The sequence below is a fragment of the Prionailurus viverrinus genome, chromosome A2 (genome assembly GCF_022837055.1).
Source record: "Prionailurus viverrinus isolate Anna chromosome A2, UM_Priviv_1.0, whole genome shotgun sequence".
NCBI lineage: Eukaryota > Metazoa > Chordata > Mammalia > Carnivora > Felidae > Prionailurus > Prionailurus viverrinus.
In genome coordinates, this window is record NC_062562.1 from 162458644 (window position 1) to 162476505 (window position 17862).

At 46.1% G+C, this 17862-nt stretch overlaps 1 protein-coding gene across 2 annotated transcripts in view; it reads right to left on the reverse strand.

Moving 5' to 3' along the window:
- The window catches only part of ZNF425 (zinc finger protein 425), a 31529-nt gene extending 15723 nt beyond the window's left edge, over window positions 1-15806 (reverse strand). The window contains exons 1-4 of one of the 2 annotated variants that reach the window (XR_007150193.1): window positions 15713-15806; window positions 14218-14344; window positions 10845-11000; window positions 4837-8203 (exon numbers count right to left, since the gene is read on the reverse strand). Coding sequence is in view for 1 of the 2 variants with exons in the window: in XM_047849100.1 (XP_047705056.1) it covers window positions 6249-8203; window positions 10845-11000; window positions 14218-14344; window positions 15713-15730 (2256 nt within the window). In the remaining variant the exon portion in view is untranslated. Of the gene's footprint in view, window positions 1-4514; window positions 8204-10844; window positions 11001-14217; window positions 14345-15712 lie in introns of those variants that run through there. The other variant, XM_047849100.1, reaches the window with a different exon arrangement.
- Between the last annotated feature and the right edge of the window lie 2056 nt (window positions 15807-17862).

Genomic DNA, 17862 nt, shown 5'->3' on the forward strand with positions numbered 1-17862 from the left:
ATGAAATGAACTTTAAAAATATGTGGAGACTTCATTGTGCCCTATTACATAGTTAATTTTTGTAAGTGCTCTGTGTTTAAAACTGATGTTATTTCTGGGGTGCCTGGCTGGCTCAGTCGGTTAAGCGTCCGACTTCGGCTCAGGTCACGATCTCGCGATTCATGAGTTCGAGCCCCATGTCAGGCTTTGTGCTGGCAGCTCAGAGACTGGAGCCTGCTTTGGCTTCTGTGTCTCCCTCTCTCTCTCTGCCCCTTCCCCAACTCACACTCTGTCTCTCTGTCTCAAAAAGAACTAAACGTTGTTAAAAAAAAAAACAAAAAAAAACCTGAGGTTATTTCTCATACAGGGTTTTCTGTTGGGTAAAACTTACAAATTTTTTGCTGTTCACATCAAATTATTAATGCTTATTATTGTCTGCTAGATGAATACATTTACGAAAGGTGTGCTAACTACTCAACTAAAATATGGTATATTTATTTTGGTCATTTGGGTAACTTTTGCTTTTCATAGCACAAGCCTACATTGTTAGGTGTTTACAAGTTCGTGATTCTTAACTCTTCTTAGTTGATTCTTTTTATGGATTTTGCTATAAATTCTAACTTGTTCTCATGTATAGTTTATTTCACTAGGCTTCATTTGACAAATCTTTTTCCATCACTTTATTTTCATTGTTTAGTGTTTGTAGTCCTGTCTCTTGTAAACTTTGTATAGTATGAACTTTTAAAATATCTGACAGTCTTCTGATTGTGTACTTAATTCACTATTTTATTATTTTCATCATTTTCTTTTTCTGCCTTCAGATGGATTGGTGCTCTTTCTTTCTTTCTTTCTTTCTTTCTTTCTTTCTCTTTCTTTCTTATGTTTTATTTATTTTTTAGAGAGAGCACAAGGGGGGGAGGGACAGAGGATCTGAAGCAGGCTCCGCGCTGACAGCAGTGAGTCTGATGCGGGGCTCAAACACACAAACCGCGAGATCGTGACCTAAGCCAAAGTTGGAGGCTCAACTGACTGAGGAACCCAGGCGCCCCTGAATTGGTACTTTACTATATTCCTTTTTTCTTCAGCTGTTTTAGAAATTATATATAACATCTTAGTGATTGCTGTTGATTTTTGAACCGTTTTATTGAGGTACAATTGACACACTATAAACTATATATTTAAACCTTACAATTTGGTAAGTTTTGACATATGTAGAAGTTCGTGAAACCATCCTCAAAATCAAGATAATAAACAGACCCATAATCCCCCCAAATTCTCCATGCCCTTATGTTCTTCTCCTTATTCTTGATGGTAGTTTTACCATCATTGCTAGGTGTGGATTTTTACCATCCTCTCATGTAATGGAAGTGCACTTTTCCTTTTTTTTTAAATGTCTATTTAATTTTTTTAATGCTTATTTATTTTTGAGAGAGAGACAGAGTGTGAGTGGGGGAGGAGCAGAGAGAGAGAGGGAGACACAGAATCCGAAGCAGGCTCCAGGCTCTGAGCTGTCAGCACAGAGCCCGATGCGGGGCTCGAACTCATGAACCGTGAGATCGTGACCTGAGCTGAAGTCGGACGCTTTCCGACTGAGCCACCCAGACGCCCCATATTTATTTTTGTGAGAGACAGAGTGCGAATGGGGGAGGGGCAGAGAGAGGGAGACACAGAATCCAAAGCAGGCTCCAGGCTCTGAGCTGTCAGCACAGAGCCCGACATGGGATTTGAACCCACAAACCGCGAGATCATGACCTGAGCCGAAGTCGGATGCTCACCTGACTGAGCCACCCAGGCACCCCATTAAATGTTTATTTTTGAGAGCACAAGCTGGGGAGGGGTAGAGAGAGGGGGAAAGAGGAGGCTCTGTGCTGACAGGAGTGAGCCCAATGTAAGGCTGGAACTCATGAACCCCGAGATCATGACCTCAGCTGAAGTCAGATGCTCAACAGGCTGAGCCACCCAGGTGTGGGGTAGTGCACTTTTCATTTGAAGATTTTGGAAACCTCTCAGCCATTTTCAAGTATTGCTTCTCAGCCACTCCCTTTTATTTATTTTTTCCTTCTGGAATTGTTAGGTATATATCAGAAGCTCTCAGTCGATTCTCTATGGATCTTCACTGCTTTCATACTTTTATTATTTGTATTTACCTATCTACTTCATTCTGGGTAAATTCCTAAAGCTTGTTTATTCTATTCGAGATTTTCGTTCAATCAGTAACTTCGCTTTCTCATTTCCAAGGTCTTTTTTCATATCCACCTGTTTATCACTTCTGCTTATTTTTTATTTCCTAGTATTTTAAAATGTTATAATTCGTTTATATTTTGGTGAATCAAGTGCACTGGTTTTAAGGTATCTTCCAGGTATCTCTATTTAAATGTCTACGGAGTGAATTCATCTTCTGATTTTGTTTTGTTGGCTCACTTAAACTTCCATCTCTTTATGGGTTTTGGAATTATGGATTGCAGGATCATCGTGCATGGGGATGGGTAGGGTTTGTGTCTGTGTGAGAACGTATGCACCTCCAACCGTTCTTGGTTAGCTGTCCTGCGACTGTGTCTGCCTGATTCCCTGGGGCCCTCAGGTCCATAATCAAGTCCTATGTGGTTCAGTGCTCCCCCACTCCGCCCTGTTAGTGGGTACATCACAGATCCAGGCATTAAGCCAGAGAGTGGCTTGATCTGGGTGGGAAAATGCAAAAACAAGATTAAACCCCTGCCCTGGCTGGAGTGCAGTCTCTGAGGGAAGCAGGCAGGTTACAGTTGAACACTAAGTGCTATTAGAGAGTGCTATTAGAGAAAGGGTGCTGTGGCATTGTGCACATACCGAAAATGCTGCTGGTGTGGAAACTGAAGGTGGAATGTGCAGGAGTCGGGAAGATGAGGGAGTGGTCATGAGGATATGACACACTTGGGAAAGACCAGAGTCATTTGGTGAGAGTGAGGTTGATATTGTGAATAGGTAACAAGATTAAGCTGAAAAGGCAGGTCTGGGTCAGCTCAAAGGTTTCTTTCTGATGTCACGTTAGGGAGTTTACGTTTGTAATAAAATTGGAAGCTTATAAAAAATATTTTTTGAGAATAACATTAGAGTTGGATATTAGGGAAATCAACCTGTTATAAGGGTAATGAATGCACTGCAGGAGAAAGCAGGAAAATCTGCCCATAAAAACACTAAATTTTTTTTAAAGTTGGCTTTGGGAGGAGGCAGCTGGGTGGCTCAGTCCGTTAAGCGTCAGACTCTTGATTTCAGCTCAGGTCATGATCTCATGGTTTGTGAGTTCGAGCCCCGCATCAGGCTCTGCGCTGACAGCATGGAGCCTGCTTGGGATTCTCTCTCTCCCCCTGTTCTTCCCCCGCTTGTGTTCTCTCTAAAAGAAATAAACAAACTTAAACAATAATTTTTTTAAAAGTTGGCTTCAGTCAGTGGTGACGGTAGAGATAAAGAAGGGCATTTGTTTGGGAGGAATTTAGGAGACAGATTGGGTGGAGGAAAACCTAGGATCATTATCAGATTTACAGCTTTGGGATTAGTTAGGGTAATTTTAGAGGTGGGAAATACAAGAATGTAAGGAAGAGTGCAGAGTGAGGATTGATATGGATACAGAATCTTTTTTTTTTTATTTTTTAAATGTTTACTTATTTTTTGAGAGAGAGAGAATGTGAGTGAGGGGCAGAGAGGGAGGGAGATACAGAATCCAAAGCAGGCTCCAGGTTCCACGCTGTCAGCACAGAGCCCAAGGTGGGGCTCGAACTCACGAACCATGAGATCACGACCTGACCCGATGACGGATGCTTAACCGACTGAGCCACCTAGGCGCCCCTGGATGCAAAGTCTTATCTTGGGCCTTTTGTGTTTGAGATGCCTGTGGAAATCAGAAATACTCAGGGGGAAGGTGAACTAGGGAGACGGATGTACAGATCTGAAAGTCATCAGCACCTAGGAGATAAGACATTACTGCACAAGTGGTGGCTCAGGAGAGGAACCGATGACAAACATGCACAGCTAGCAGTGGCTGGTGGTGGTGGTGGTGGTGGCAGCGGCAGAGGAGGAAGTACTTCCTCCCCATTCTTGGTATTTCTTTCCATTTAGGAACACACAGCATTCTTTTTTTTAATTTTTTTTTTCAACGTTTTTTATTTATTTTTGGGACAGAGAGAGACTAGAGCATGAACGGGGGAGGGGCAGAGAGAGAGGGAGACACAGAATCGGAAGCAGGCTCCAGGCTCCGAGCCATCAGCCCAGAGCCCGACGCGGGGCTCGAACTCACGGACCGCGAGATCGTGACCTGGCTGAAGTCGGACGCTTAACCGACTGCGCCACCCAGGCGCCCCAAGGAACACACAGCATTCTTAATCTCCACGCCTCCTTATTCGCTTTGCTCAGGTCTACTAGTTAAGGTTAAATGAGGCCATAGGCTTGGGGCCCTAATCCAATAGGGCTGGTATCCTTCTAACAAAAAGAAGAAACACCGGCGATCCCCCACTCCCACCCTGTGCACAGAGGAAAAAAACAACATAAGGACACAGGAAGCCAGCTCTCACCAGACACCAATCCTGCTGGCCCCTTGGTCTTGGACTTCTAGCCTTTAGATCTGTAAGAAAACAAATTTCTGTGCCTTAAGCCCCCCAGTCTGCGGTGTTTTGTTATGGCAGCCTGACCTAACACACACATAACGTAAGAAACTTTTATCCCAAGGAGCTTGATTACAAAATGGAGGAGGGAAAGGCTTAAAGGAAAAGGTCTAACCTGAATTTCACGGCAGGATGACTAGAATGCTTTCAAAGAGTTTTCCTTCCTCCAGTCTCTCCACTCACTAGAACAAATGTTCTGGAGCTTTTCCAACAAGTTCACTTGAACAGACTGTCACTCAGTAGGTGTGGGAAGGGTCCCTGGGGCCTGCGTTTTCCACACGTATCCCAGGCGAAGGCACGGCGTTGTCCTGAGGTGTGCTGGTGAAGAGGCCGCCGAGGCTGACATCCAGCCCACACGCGCCCTGGCACAGGTTTTTCTTTGCACAAAGACACCACTGACTCGCCAAGAGGCTTGCACCTACAGGAGTGTACCGACCAGACGTTGGTTCTCATAGAGACACTGTGACTTGTAGGGTGTCCTTGATTCCAGCTGATTCTGACTCAGGTGATCAGCAACCACCGTGTACTACAGCAGTGGAATTTTCCATAGGCCCCAAAGATTCCCTAAGGAAGCACAGCCGTACATTTTTGTAGGAATGATGTTAAAAGACTGACAGTCCATGAGACAGATGAAGGTTCGCTAGAACAGGCTGGAAAATCGCCTTAGAATGATCGATTGGGCCACAGAACAAAAAATGGAGTGATGTCTTGGACTGGCAATATTTTTTCCTTTGGTATTTACCCAAAAGCCCCAATATTAAGGCAAGTATGTCTCCTGGAGAATTGACGTATACTACTGAAAATGCAGAGGGGTTAGTTACATCATTGCTTGTTACCAACAATGGTGGATTTTTCGGTGATTTAAATGAAACCAGAGCGAAACAAAAATTTATGTGCACCATCGTTAACAAAGGAGATGGTAGACAACACTTATTTTTGGTAATATAGAGAAATTCCCCCGCGACACAGATGCTCTCACCATGTGAGAGAAAATGAAAATTCACTATATGAGAAAAAACTGAAAGTCTCAGTACAAATTTAAATAAGGAGGCCTGATAATAGAAAGCAGACTGAGGCGTCTGAGGGGAAGCATTTCAGTCTGTAACATTTCTTCAATCGAGCTGTGGTTTCGGAATTTCTTTTATTGTTATTCGAGAGAGAGCTCGCGCGGGAGTGGGGGAGAGGGGCAGAGGGAAAGAGAGAGGGAATCTTAGGCAGGCTTTAAGCTCGGCGCAGAGCCCGACACGGGGCTCGATGCCACAACCCCGGGATCATGACTTGAGCTGAAATCAACCACTCAGCCGAGCCACCCAGGTGCCCCAAGGTTTCAGAATTTAATACAGGTATTACCGTGCTCTTGGATGACGCTGCTAAAAACTGCCGGAATGGCGGCAGAGTCGAGTGTTTCTACCAGAACCGGCAGGCCTGGTCCACAGGAATCACAGAGGGGAGACGCCTCTTGTGCCTGGATAACCGGGGACCATTGTCAAGGAGCTGTCACGCCCTGCCTGCTGTGCATCTGGCCAGCGTATGTGAGGCCGGTGTCCCGTGAATCCCTTATCCCCCTCTACCGTGGATCCGACAGAGCTGCTAACGCCACCTAAGAGCTGTCACTGCTGCCTTTCTGCGTGGCTTGGCCTAGACACTGAGGGGCTTCGCCCTGGCATGTACGGCCATATGGGTGTTGAGTGCTCCCATGTACGTAAAGCTCCTTCCACACTCGTCACAAGAAAAAGGCCTCTCCCCTCTGTGATGGTGCAGGTGGGTCTTCAGACTTCTCTTCTGGAGGAAGCCTTTGCCACATTCCGGACACCCGAAGGGCTTCTCTCCACTATGCGTGTGCAAGTGGACCTTCAGGCTTCCCCGTATGCAGTAGCTCTTGTCACACTCGGGACACCGGAAGGGCTTCTCACCACTATGGACTCGAACGTGTTCGGTGAGCCTGTACCGCTGAGTGAAACTTTTGCCGCACTTAACGCAGGAGAACGGCTTTTTGTCACTGTGCTGGAGCAGGTGGCTTTTCAAATTCCCTTTGAGACGGAAGCTTTTATTGCACTCAGGACACCGGAAGGGTTTCTCTCCGCTGTGGAGTCTCTGATGTTCGGTGAGCTGAGACTGCTGGGTGTAGGTCTTCCCGCACTCGCTGCACGCAAACGGCTTCTCGCCCCTGTGTATCCGCTGGTGGAACTTCAGGGAGGCCTTCCAGAAGAAGCTCTTGTCACACTCAGGACACCGGAAAGGCTCCCCCCCGCCGTGAAGCCTCCTGTGCTCGGCGAGGTGCGAGTGTCGGCTGAAGCTCCGGCTGCACTCGGGACAGGAGAACGGCTTTTCTTTGGCGTGGACCTTGAGGTGCTCCGTGAGCCTCGACTGCCGAGGGAACGTCTTTTTGCACCCATCGCAGGAGAATTCCCTCTGCCTGTTGTGGACTCTGCTATGGCGAGCGAGCTTCGAGGGCCGGGTAAACCTCTTGCCACACTCCCCGCAGGAGAACGGCTTCTCCTCGCTGTGTAAACGCTGGTGGGCCTTCATGGCGTTCTTCCAAGAGAAGCTCCTGTCACACTCGGGACACTGGAAGGGCTTCTTCCCACTGTGCTGAAATAGATGGGCTTTGAGGCTTCTCTTCAGGCGGAAGCTCTTCTCACACTCGGGACACTGGAAGGGCTTCTCTCCCGTATGAACTCTGATATGTTCAGTGAGTTTCGTCTTGTGCGTGAATCTCCGACCACATTCGTCGCAAGAAAACGGCTTCTCTCCACCGTGGATCCTCTGGTGGGCCTTCACGGCAGCCTTTCGGGAAAAGCTGCTGCCACACTCCGGGCAGCGGAAAGGCTTCTTCCCGCCGTGTCGGCAAACGTGGGCCTTCAAACTTCTCCGCAGGCGGAAGCTTCTGTCACACTCTGGACACCGGAAAGGCTTCTCCCCAGTGTGCACCCTGAGGTGCTCCGTGAGCTTGCGCCGCGAGACGAAGCCCTTGACGCACCGCTCACAGGAAAATGGTCTCTCCCTTTTGTGCAAACGCAGATGCTTCTTCAGAGTGGCTCTAAACTGGAAGGTCTGGTCACACTGGGGGCATGGGAGGGGGCGCTGGCCCGTGTGAACAGCCTGGTGAATGATCAGGCTGCACTTCAGATAGTAGCTCTTCTCGCACTTGCCACACCGGAAACGCTTCTTCTTACACGGGACTGGCCGGTTCCACCGGAGTTCAGAGCTCCCTCTGGATTCGTTTCTGTGCTGTGGATATTTACAGAGCTGGCTCTTGGCGTGGTTTCTTTTGTGCTTTACCAAGTCTCTCTTTACCTGGAAGGCCTTCCTACAGACAAAACAGGAATAAATTCTTGGCCCCGGTGGAATTTCCAAGTGACCTGGGGTACCTACCCGCGTAGGCCATGGATCGTTCTTATCCCGATTAGAGGATATGCTGTCAAGGTTTCCATGTGGAATCCCTATTTCTTGGAGACTTGGGTGCCGTAAGGTGGCTCTTTGATCTGGTAAGATCTTTCTTTCCTCCCCTGGGAAGGTAGCACACGAACCCTGCTTTTGGAGGCCGTTTGAACGGCATTCCTCCTCTTCTGCCCCAAGATTTCCTTGGTCACCTGGAGAGAAAAAAAGAAGACCCACCCTTACCAATGACGCGTCTGTGCTACGATGGGGTCAAGAATGGTCTTCACGTCACTACCAGCACGGGAAAAGGAATCCCATTGAGCTTGACGACCTTGTGTATCTGCTTGCCACAGGCCAAGTATATCTAGCTGTGACATGCAAATTCTTCCATCAAGTGTTAAGAAATGGCTGCGTGTGGAAAAAAAACTGCAGGCAAATACATCTTGTGAACCAATGGATTATCCTCAGAGAATAAGCAGAAGTTGAAAGAAAATAAAAATGAGCTAGTCTGAGAATATGACCATTCTATTCTAGTTCCTTAAATCTGTGAAGTAAATCACATAATACTGAAGTATAAAGGGTTTGGGTCATATTCTTGCCCCTTCTACCACAGATTTCAGGAAAAGCTTTCTGGAAGAAATGCTAATAAAAAATATCTTTCTTGGCACCTGGGTGGCTCAGTCAGTTAAGTGTCCAACTTCAGACCAGGTCATGATCTCACAGTTCACGAGTTCGAGTCCCACATTGGGTTCTCTGCTGTGAGTGCAGAACCCACTTCAGATCCTCTGTCCCCCTCTCTCTGCCCCTCCCCCACTTGTGCTCCCTCTCTCAGAAATAAACATAAAAAAAAAAAAGAAAGTATCTTTCTGAAGAATGTCAAAATGACAATTTACTAAATTCCACAAAGAACACTATGGAAATAATGCCCTTTTCCAAGGAACTTTGCATTGTAAGAAAGATATTAATAGACGCATAGTCACTGCTGTTCCCAGAGCAAAAACCATGATGACAGGAAATGGGGAGCTGAGCTCGCACCGTATTCTCACCCGCAAAAACTGGAGCGGTCAATTCCAGATGCTGGCCTGAGCTGATGTATTTCAGGACCGCTTTTTCTCCTGCCTGTTGAACTGGGTCCTAGGCCTCTCCTTTTTTAAAATCTCTTAACACAGGAGGAAACCTCACCTGTCAGGAAGGGTGGGCCTGCCCCCAGAGAACTCTGATTATGCTCTGTGGTCACTGTTAACAACAACAGGATGATGTCATTTACTAAGGTAGCACTCCATAGCTAACGCCTAGGTCATGGCAAAAGCGTACTTACCTGTCTCCTTGAACTCTATTTCTTATCACTTACTATTTATTCCAGGCAGAGGAGCAGTTGTGATTATTGGGTGAGTACCACTTGGCACGAAGGGAACGTTCATTTTTAGGGACAGCCACCAAAGTTGGCTTTGGTACTCAAAAACCTTTCTGGGTCCTCCCTTTCTAAAGGATGAAGTCAAACTTCCTCCTTGGAATTTCTGGCCCCAGCTAATCTGACATCATGTCATGCGTCCCCTTCTCCACCTCCCATACGCTCCCAAGAATCACATTCAGCTATACGTTTTCTAAACACAATGGGCTTGTTCCCACCTTTGAGACAGCTCATGTGTAACCCCTGCTGATCTTCTCTAACCAAATCCGTCCATTCTTTGCTATTTAAATCCTAATTCCTTTAGAAGGCCTCCTGGGAAACTGCTGTCTCTACTCCACTCACTCTCCTCTAAATCCCTACACAACTCCTACTACCACTGCCACTTACTATTTTATTAAATTGTACACAGTCCCATTATACAGATGACTAGTCCAAAAGTTCAATATGATCGACTAACAACTGCCATCCCAGGTGAGCACGAAGACCAAATCCTCCAGCGGAACATGTATATGGGTATATGTACGTGTCTCCTTCCCACCCCCAACCTGAGTAATAACTAACACAGTCCTATGAACATGGTAGGGACTCAATGCTCGTTAGATAAATGAAATAACAGACAGTGGCAATGAAATGAAGTCCTTGGGAATTCTTTTTTTGTTTTGATGGAGCTAGTCCATACGTTCCCTGGGCTCAAATCCCTTCTTCTTAAGGGGAGTCCTATGACTTCCAGGGACTTAGATCTCCGTTTAATAAAACATTAGTATAGTCTAAAAAATAACATATTCCCTTAAGCATTTAAAGTATTTCCAACGTTTTTCTTGTGATACAAGGAATTCAAAAAGGAATCCTTCTGGGGCAGCTGGGTGGCTCAGTTGGTTGAGCGTCCAACTTCGGCTCAGGTCATGATCTCACAGCTCATGAGTTCGAGCCCCGCGTCGAGCCCTGTGCTGAGAGCTCAGAGCCTGAAGCCTGTCTCCCTCTCTCTCTGCCCGTCCCTCCTTGTATTCTGTCTCTGTCTCTCTCAAAAATAAACATTAAAAAAAAAAAAAAAGGAATCTTTCAACAGGATTTTAGAACTCAAGTTCTAAAAATCTGTACAATAAAAAAATAGTATGTTATACCAAATTGGACGGTTTTCCATTTCTCTATACTCAAATGGACACAGTGGTGTCATGGGGAAGATGGCTGTTCCTCAGGATTTGACAAATGGGTCCTCAACTTGTTCTTTCACAGGGAATTCTTCTTTCCAGGGTCGTAATTTTTTTTTTTTAACAAAACATACACAATTTCCCTCCTTATAAAAGTAATACGTTCTTGTATTTGCTTCCCACTTGAGGGAAAAAAGAACACTCTCCATCAAAACAATGCTTATTCACAACGTCCAGCTGACTATCCACAAAGATAAAAGAAATCAGTCACGACCCTAAATCCATCACACTCACCAAAATACAGCAACTTTCCAGTCTTCTGCGTGCTGCACTGCTCATCAGCAGAAGGGCTAAGTGTCATTCTTTTCTCCAAGGGTCCCTGGTCTCTGATTAACAGCGTTCTCCCTTGTTCCATCCAAGTGATCAAATCTGGCTTGGAAAAAACACTACCTGCAAAGAGAGTCCACACAGACGCAATCTGGATTTATCTGAGTTCTTCACTGAACATGATTATCAGAGTTGACTTTGATTCCTGAAGACAGGACATCAAAGTTAAGTTAAAAAAAAAAAATGGAAACCCGGGGCGCCTGGGTGGTTCAGTCAGTTAAGCGTCCGACTTCGGCTCAGGCCATGATCTCACAGTTGGTGGGTTCAAGTCCCGCGTCGGGCTCTGTGCTGACAGCGGAGAGCCTGGAGCCTGCTTCATATTCTGTGTCTCCTTCTCTCTCTGCCCCTCTCCTACTCACACTCTGCCTCTCTCTCTCTCTCTCTCTCAAAAATAAATAAGCGATAAAAAAAAAAAAAATTGAAACCCTTGAAATTACATGAATGACAATAAAATATAGCCTAACCAAGACTGCTTAGCTTAAATGTTCTCTGCAATGTTTCATAAAACTAAAGGAGATGGGGAAGTTAAGGACAATGATTTTTACTTTTATTTTAATGGTTATTTATTCTTTTTTTTTTTTTTTTAATTTTTTTTTTAATTTTTTTTTCAACATTTATTTATTTTTTGGGGGACAGAGAGAGACAGAGCATGAACGGGGGAGGGTCAGAGAGAGAAGGAGACACAGAATCGGAAACAGGCTCCAGGCTCTGAGCCATCAGCCCAGAGCCCGACGCGGGGCTCGAACTCACGGACCGCGAGATCGTGACCTGGCTGAAGTCGGACGCTTAACCGACTGCGCCACCCAGGCGCCCCAATGGTTATTTATTCTTAAGAGAGGGAGAGACAGAGCCCAAATGGGGTAGGGGCAGAGAGAGAGAGGGAGACACAGAATCCATAGCAGGCTCTAGGCTCTGAGCTCTCAGCACAGAGCCCGATGCGGGGCTTGAACCCACAAACTGTAAGATCATGACCTGAGCCGAAGTCAGACCCTTAACCAACTGAGCCACCCAGGTGCCCCTGGACAATGATTTTTAAAAGGCCAACAGACCCAGGCAGAAAGTCTTAAAAAATGATCATTATGAGAACAATGTGAGTGCAATAAAAAGCAAAATCACAGGAGGTCAAGAAGGGAGCCTGATCACTAAATGCTTCTGACTAGACTCCCCATATTCAAGGACACTAACTACTGAGGTGCAGTGAAGGAACCAGGAAGTTGTTAAATGATGGCAATGATGAAGGGAGAGAGAGTAATGTGTCTAGTGACATAAGCATGAAGGGAAGAAGGACAGTTCTAAAGTAAAGGAATGATTTTAGAAGATCCAATGGATGCCCTGTAGTAGTGTCACCTACCGCTGAGACCTTGGATCAAGCATTGGCAGCACCTGAAGGGCTTGTGAAAAATGTGGACTCCTGGGCCTGAGGCTGGACCTGCTAAATCCTAATCTCTGGGGCTAATATCTGGATGCCCGTCCAGAAAATCATTTGTAAATAATGCCCTTCGGGTTTTAAAAAGTGGGAAAATCAGACTGGATTTTCCAAGCACAAGGACACTAGTTGTGATAACTCCCAACTCAACCCTGGATAAGCACGTAGCTCGAGTGTCTCCTACCTTACTGGACTGAGACTGCTCTGCTTGACCTCCAAAAGTTGAGGTGTCCCGGGGCTCTGTCCTATCTACACATTCTCCCTAGATGATTCCACCTGGCCCTGAGATTTCAAACACCATCTTGGGCCACCTGGGTGGCTCAAGTCGGTTGAGCGTCCGACTTCGGCTCAGGTCATGATCTCACGGCTGGTGGGTTCGAGCCCTGCGTGGGGCTTTGAGCTGACAGCTCAGAGCCAGAAACCTGCTTTGGATTCTGTGTCTCCCTCTCTTTCTGCTCCTCTCCCAGTCATGGTCTCTCTCAAAAATAAACATGAAAACAAATTTTTTTTAAACACCATCTATACAGTGACTCCAAATTTGTGAATCCAGCCCTGATCTTCACTTGGAATTCCACTCTTGCATACCCAATTATAAATATTTCCATATAATGTCTAATAAATATCTCACACTTAAGGTCCTTTCCCCAAGCGTTCCTGATGTCATCGAATAAAGCCACTGGCTTCAACATACTCAAGCCAAAAATCTAGGAGTTGATTCTTCTTTCACTTTTAGGCTCGACATCCAACCCACCAGCAACATCCGGGACGCTACCTCCGAAAGACATTCAGAGCCTGTCTACCTCTACCTTTATCACCACCTACCTCGTTCAGCTGCCATGAAGCCTCACCTGCACTGTTGAGGTTCTTGGCTGGTGTCTCTCCTTTCATTGCTGTGAGCTACAATTCATTCTCCCCATGGCAACCCAAGTAATTAATTGTTCCAACAAATTTTGTCTTACTAGTCCTGTATAAATCCTCTCATCACCTTCCCTTTGTATACAGAACTAAATCGAACTCTGTACCTTGACCTAGAGGCCCCTTCCAGACTTGGCACCACAGTTCTCATCTCCTAGCCTTCTCTGCATGTGTGACTAGCCTTAGCGTGGTTCCCATCACACAATGAGCTCATGCACTCCAACCCTTAAACTTCTGCACTAATCTTTCCTCTGCTTAGAATTTTCTTCCCTCTGATTTCGCACAACTGACTCATCTTGTCATCCCTATCTCAGATAGAAGAGATTATAAACCCCAAAAGAGGGAGAGAATCCTACAGGCTATATTGAGATCACCTGTTAAATTGGTAACGGTAGAAATGGTTTTAACGATGTAAGAATGAGTTAAAGCAAGTTGGATAAACGGCAAAGTATAATCTAAACTTTCTCTTCAAATCTACCCCGTGAGTATTTCTCTGGGTATACCTACGTGTCCCATCCCACCACCCCTTCTCCCTCTACCAGGGAACTTTTCCCCCAGTTCTTATGAGGACAGAAAACTCATCTTGTTGAGGCAACATAAGTAGGCACCAGAGTATCAGTTTTTAAAAAAGGATACACTTAAAAAAGAGAGAGAGAGAGAGAGAGAGAGGCAATGAGGTTATTTAGTAATTCTAACTGTGGGACAAACAAGGGAGGTTTGGGGTGAAAGAGAATTCTGAATTAATAAGACTGGGGGGGGTGCAGATATCACTAGATAAAATAATGACCTGTTAAATATTCCCAGGCCATAATAGGAAGTTAAGAAGATATTCTAAGTGGAAACTGGCCACAGAATCATACTCAATAGCTAATACAGAGTGGAAAGCCTAATAGTATTAGGCTGGTTCCCCAAAAATGATTTCTTTGAAGCCAATCCTACCCAGGGAATCAAGAGTCTCATAATTGGTCTTCATCACTTGCTGATACATTTCCTTCTGCCACTTCTCCAGGATCTCCCACTCTTGTTCCGAAAAATATAAGGCCACATCATCAAATGTCATTGTCACCTGGAATCACAAACAGTACATACATACATTTTCACTTTCAGGCTACCATCTTTCAATGCCCATGTTTTAAGAGACGAGAAGAAGCTATATTAAAATCTCATTCTTGGGCGCTTGGCTGGTTCAGCTGGTGGAGCATGCAACTCGTGATTTTGGGGTTGTAACTTTGAGCTCCACAGGGGTGTAGAGATTACTTAAAAACAAAATCATATAGGGGCACCTGGGTGGGCTCAGTTGGTTAAGCCTCGGACTTCAGCTCAGGTCATGATCTCGTGGTTTGTTGCTTTGAGCCCCACGTTGGGCCCTGTGCTGACAACCAACTCAGAGCCTGGAGCCTGCTTTGGATTGTTTCCCTTTCTCTGCCCCTCCCCTGCTTGTGTGTGTGCACACACGTGCTGTCTCAAAAATGAATAAATGTTAAAAAATGTAAAAAAAGAAAATCATATACATATATAATTATATGTGATATATATATTCTATCATTCTCTCTGGATGCTGCCATGAACAATGTAATAAAGGGGTCACAGAAGTCTATTTGACCCACATAGTGAATTAATGACCAGCAGGCCTTTGAACACATGCATCACCTAAAGGGGGATCCTTTACTTAGCAACAACCAATTATTGGTATGCAAGACTTTTAAAAACTTTTTATTTTGAAATATAGACTCAGGAAGTTGCAAAGATAGTACAGTACAGAAAGGTTCCCTGTGTCCTATACCTGATGGGGGAGGAGGTGAGAAGCGGAAGGGGAAAAAATGCATTACATTAGTAAGATTATTAGATATGAAAATCTCAGTAAGGGTAGAAGCAAAACTTGCATAAGTAGACAGGTTATATACTTAGTTGAATTTAACAGAGTTTCCTGGATTGAGCCCAGGATATGCCTATTAAACTCTAAAACCGGTGTTGAAATTTCCCATCAACCACCCCAACTGGTTTCAAATTTTCTGTTATTTCCTAGAGGAAGCAGTCTCCAGTTCCTTTCATTCCCAGTCTTCCTTCCCCTAACTTTTTTTTCATCCGTTTATACAGATGAGCTTCTCTGAGGTTACATCCATCAGCAGAGCACAGAACGAGAACCCAAGAGAAACCAAAGAACTCCGACCGACACACGGCGGAAACAGCGGGTGACAAGAGGGGACGCTTGGTTAGACCCTGAATTTCTCCCAGTGACCCCTTCTCTTCCTATTCCATTGCAGAAACAACCTGAGCACCAAAACCGTCCCTTTACCCGCCGGGGGCTCCGAACTCAGTCCAGGGTCACGCACGGACAGTCCCCCGCCGCCTCACTGCCCGAATCGGGACCCCACACCAGATCGCGACAGGGACGAGTTTCGACAGGGCCCGCATCCTCCAAGGCCCCTCTTACCGGAGCCAGCTCAGCCATGGCCCTTCACGGCCCCCGCCTCTGCCCCTGCCTTCGCCGCTGCCCTGGAGACGCCGAGCTCACGGGTCAGCCCCCCCCCCCGGCACCGCCCACGGCGCGCGGCCTCCCACCCCCGTCCAGCCCCGCAGGCCCAGCCCCCGCGCGGTGCACGCTGGGACTCGCGCCCGGCCCGGCCCCACAGCGCCCCCTGCGGCCGGGAGGAGCCAGCGCCGTCCCCGGGTCCTGGCGCTGGGTCTGGGTCTCCAAGCGAGGAAGACAGACCGAGAGGCACTGAACGGAGCTAGCTGGAGAGAGGAAGACGGAGAGGCGGACGTGGGGCTTCAGCTGCAAGTGGGGAGAAGGCTCGCTCTTCACTGAGCCCCGGACGGAGAGGGGACGCGGGGCTGGTTCCTCCCCCAAGCGGACCCCAGGAGAGGGGAGGATCATCTGTGAGGCCATCCCGGGAATGAAGCAAGGGAGGTGAACCGGCCCAGGGGGTCAACGAGCAGGTCCCCGTCATGGGCAATGGGGAGTCCGTCCTGCCAGGGATTCTGAGAGTGTGCAACCCCCACCCCCCGCCCCCGCTCAGAATCCTCCCGCCAGGGGCCAGAAGGCAGGCAAGTCATCCACCAAATCCTGCTTCTTCAGTGAAACCACTTCTGGTCTACCTTGGACACACGTCGAGCCCATATTTAACAGTAGGTTTTTGTAGATAGGTCTCAGGTTGAGGGCGTGCTCTTCTATTCTGAGTTTGCTGGGAATTGATATTGTGAGTGGGTGTTTTGTTTGGCCCAAAGCCTTTTCTGCATCAATTTATATTTTTATGTGGTTTTTCTCTCTTAAACAATTAATACGGTCGGTTAGATAGATTGATTTCTGAACGTTGAACCAGCCTTGCATTCCTGCCATAAACCTTACGGGGAAGACCTGTGGAGGGTTGAAATGCTACTCATCTCACAAGCCGACAAATCAGCCTGCCATAGTTTCATAGGCGTTGACAATAGACAAAATTTATGGGTCATAGGCAGCTTGAGATTTATGTTCACATCGTTCATTACCTTGTCCTCAAGTCCCATGGGAATGATATGGGGTGGCCCAGGTGGATCCTGCACACATGATGGCTTTGTGTTGCAGGTGAGGAACCCAAACCATGGCATTCCCACTCTTACAGTGGAGCTGTTAGCAATTTGCTCGAGTACTCTGATCATCTCTCTTTTATTGTTAATAACTGCCCTAAACGTAGTTATTAAAGTACTTGGATTTAGATCTTTTTTATTATTAGTCTTCTGCTTTTCCTCTCTGCCTTTCATTTCTCTGTTTTCTCTTCTGGATTATTTGACTTTGTTTTAGTATTGCATTTTAATTTACTTATAATTTTCACTGTGTCTTTTTATTTTTTTTTAATTTATTTATTTATTTTGAGAGAGAGAGAGAAAATCCCAAGCATGCTTCACACTATCAGAGCAGAGCCCCATATGGGGCTCAAACTCACAAACCGTGACATCATGACCTGATCCGAATTCCAGAGTCTGGGGTTTAACTGACTGAACCACCCAGGTGCCCCTCACTGTATCTTTTTATATTCTATTTCGTAGTTGCTTTAGGAACTCTAAAATACGCATTTAATTTTCTTTTACCGTTTTTAAAAGTTTGTGCATTTATTTTAAGAGAGACAAAGAGAGCACAAGCAGGAGAGGGGCAGAGAGAGAATCCACACGCCGTCAGAAGCAGTCTCCACACGCCATCAATGTGCAGAGCCCAATGTGGGGCTCAGACCCATGAAACTGTGAGATCATGACCTGAGCTGAAACCACATCAGTCCCTTAACCGACTGAGTCACCCAGGCACCCCTAATTTTCTTTTACTTTGTTAAAAGAGCAGCTTTATTCGGATATAATTAGTATACCATACAATTTTCCCATTTAAAGAGTACAGTTCAATGACTTTTAGTCTATTCACAGCTTCTTCCTTTATTCTTTCTTTTTTAAATAATAGACTTTTTAAAAGTCAGGTTTTTTTTTTTTTAATTTTTTTTTTCAACGTGTATTTATTTTTGGGACAGAAAGAGACAGAGCATGAACGGGGGAGGGGCAGAGAGAGAGGGAGACACAGAATCGGAAACAGGCTCCAGGCTCTGAGCCATCAGCCCAGAG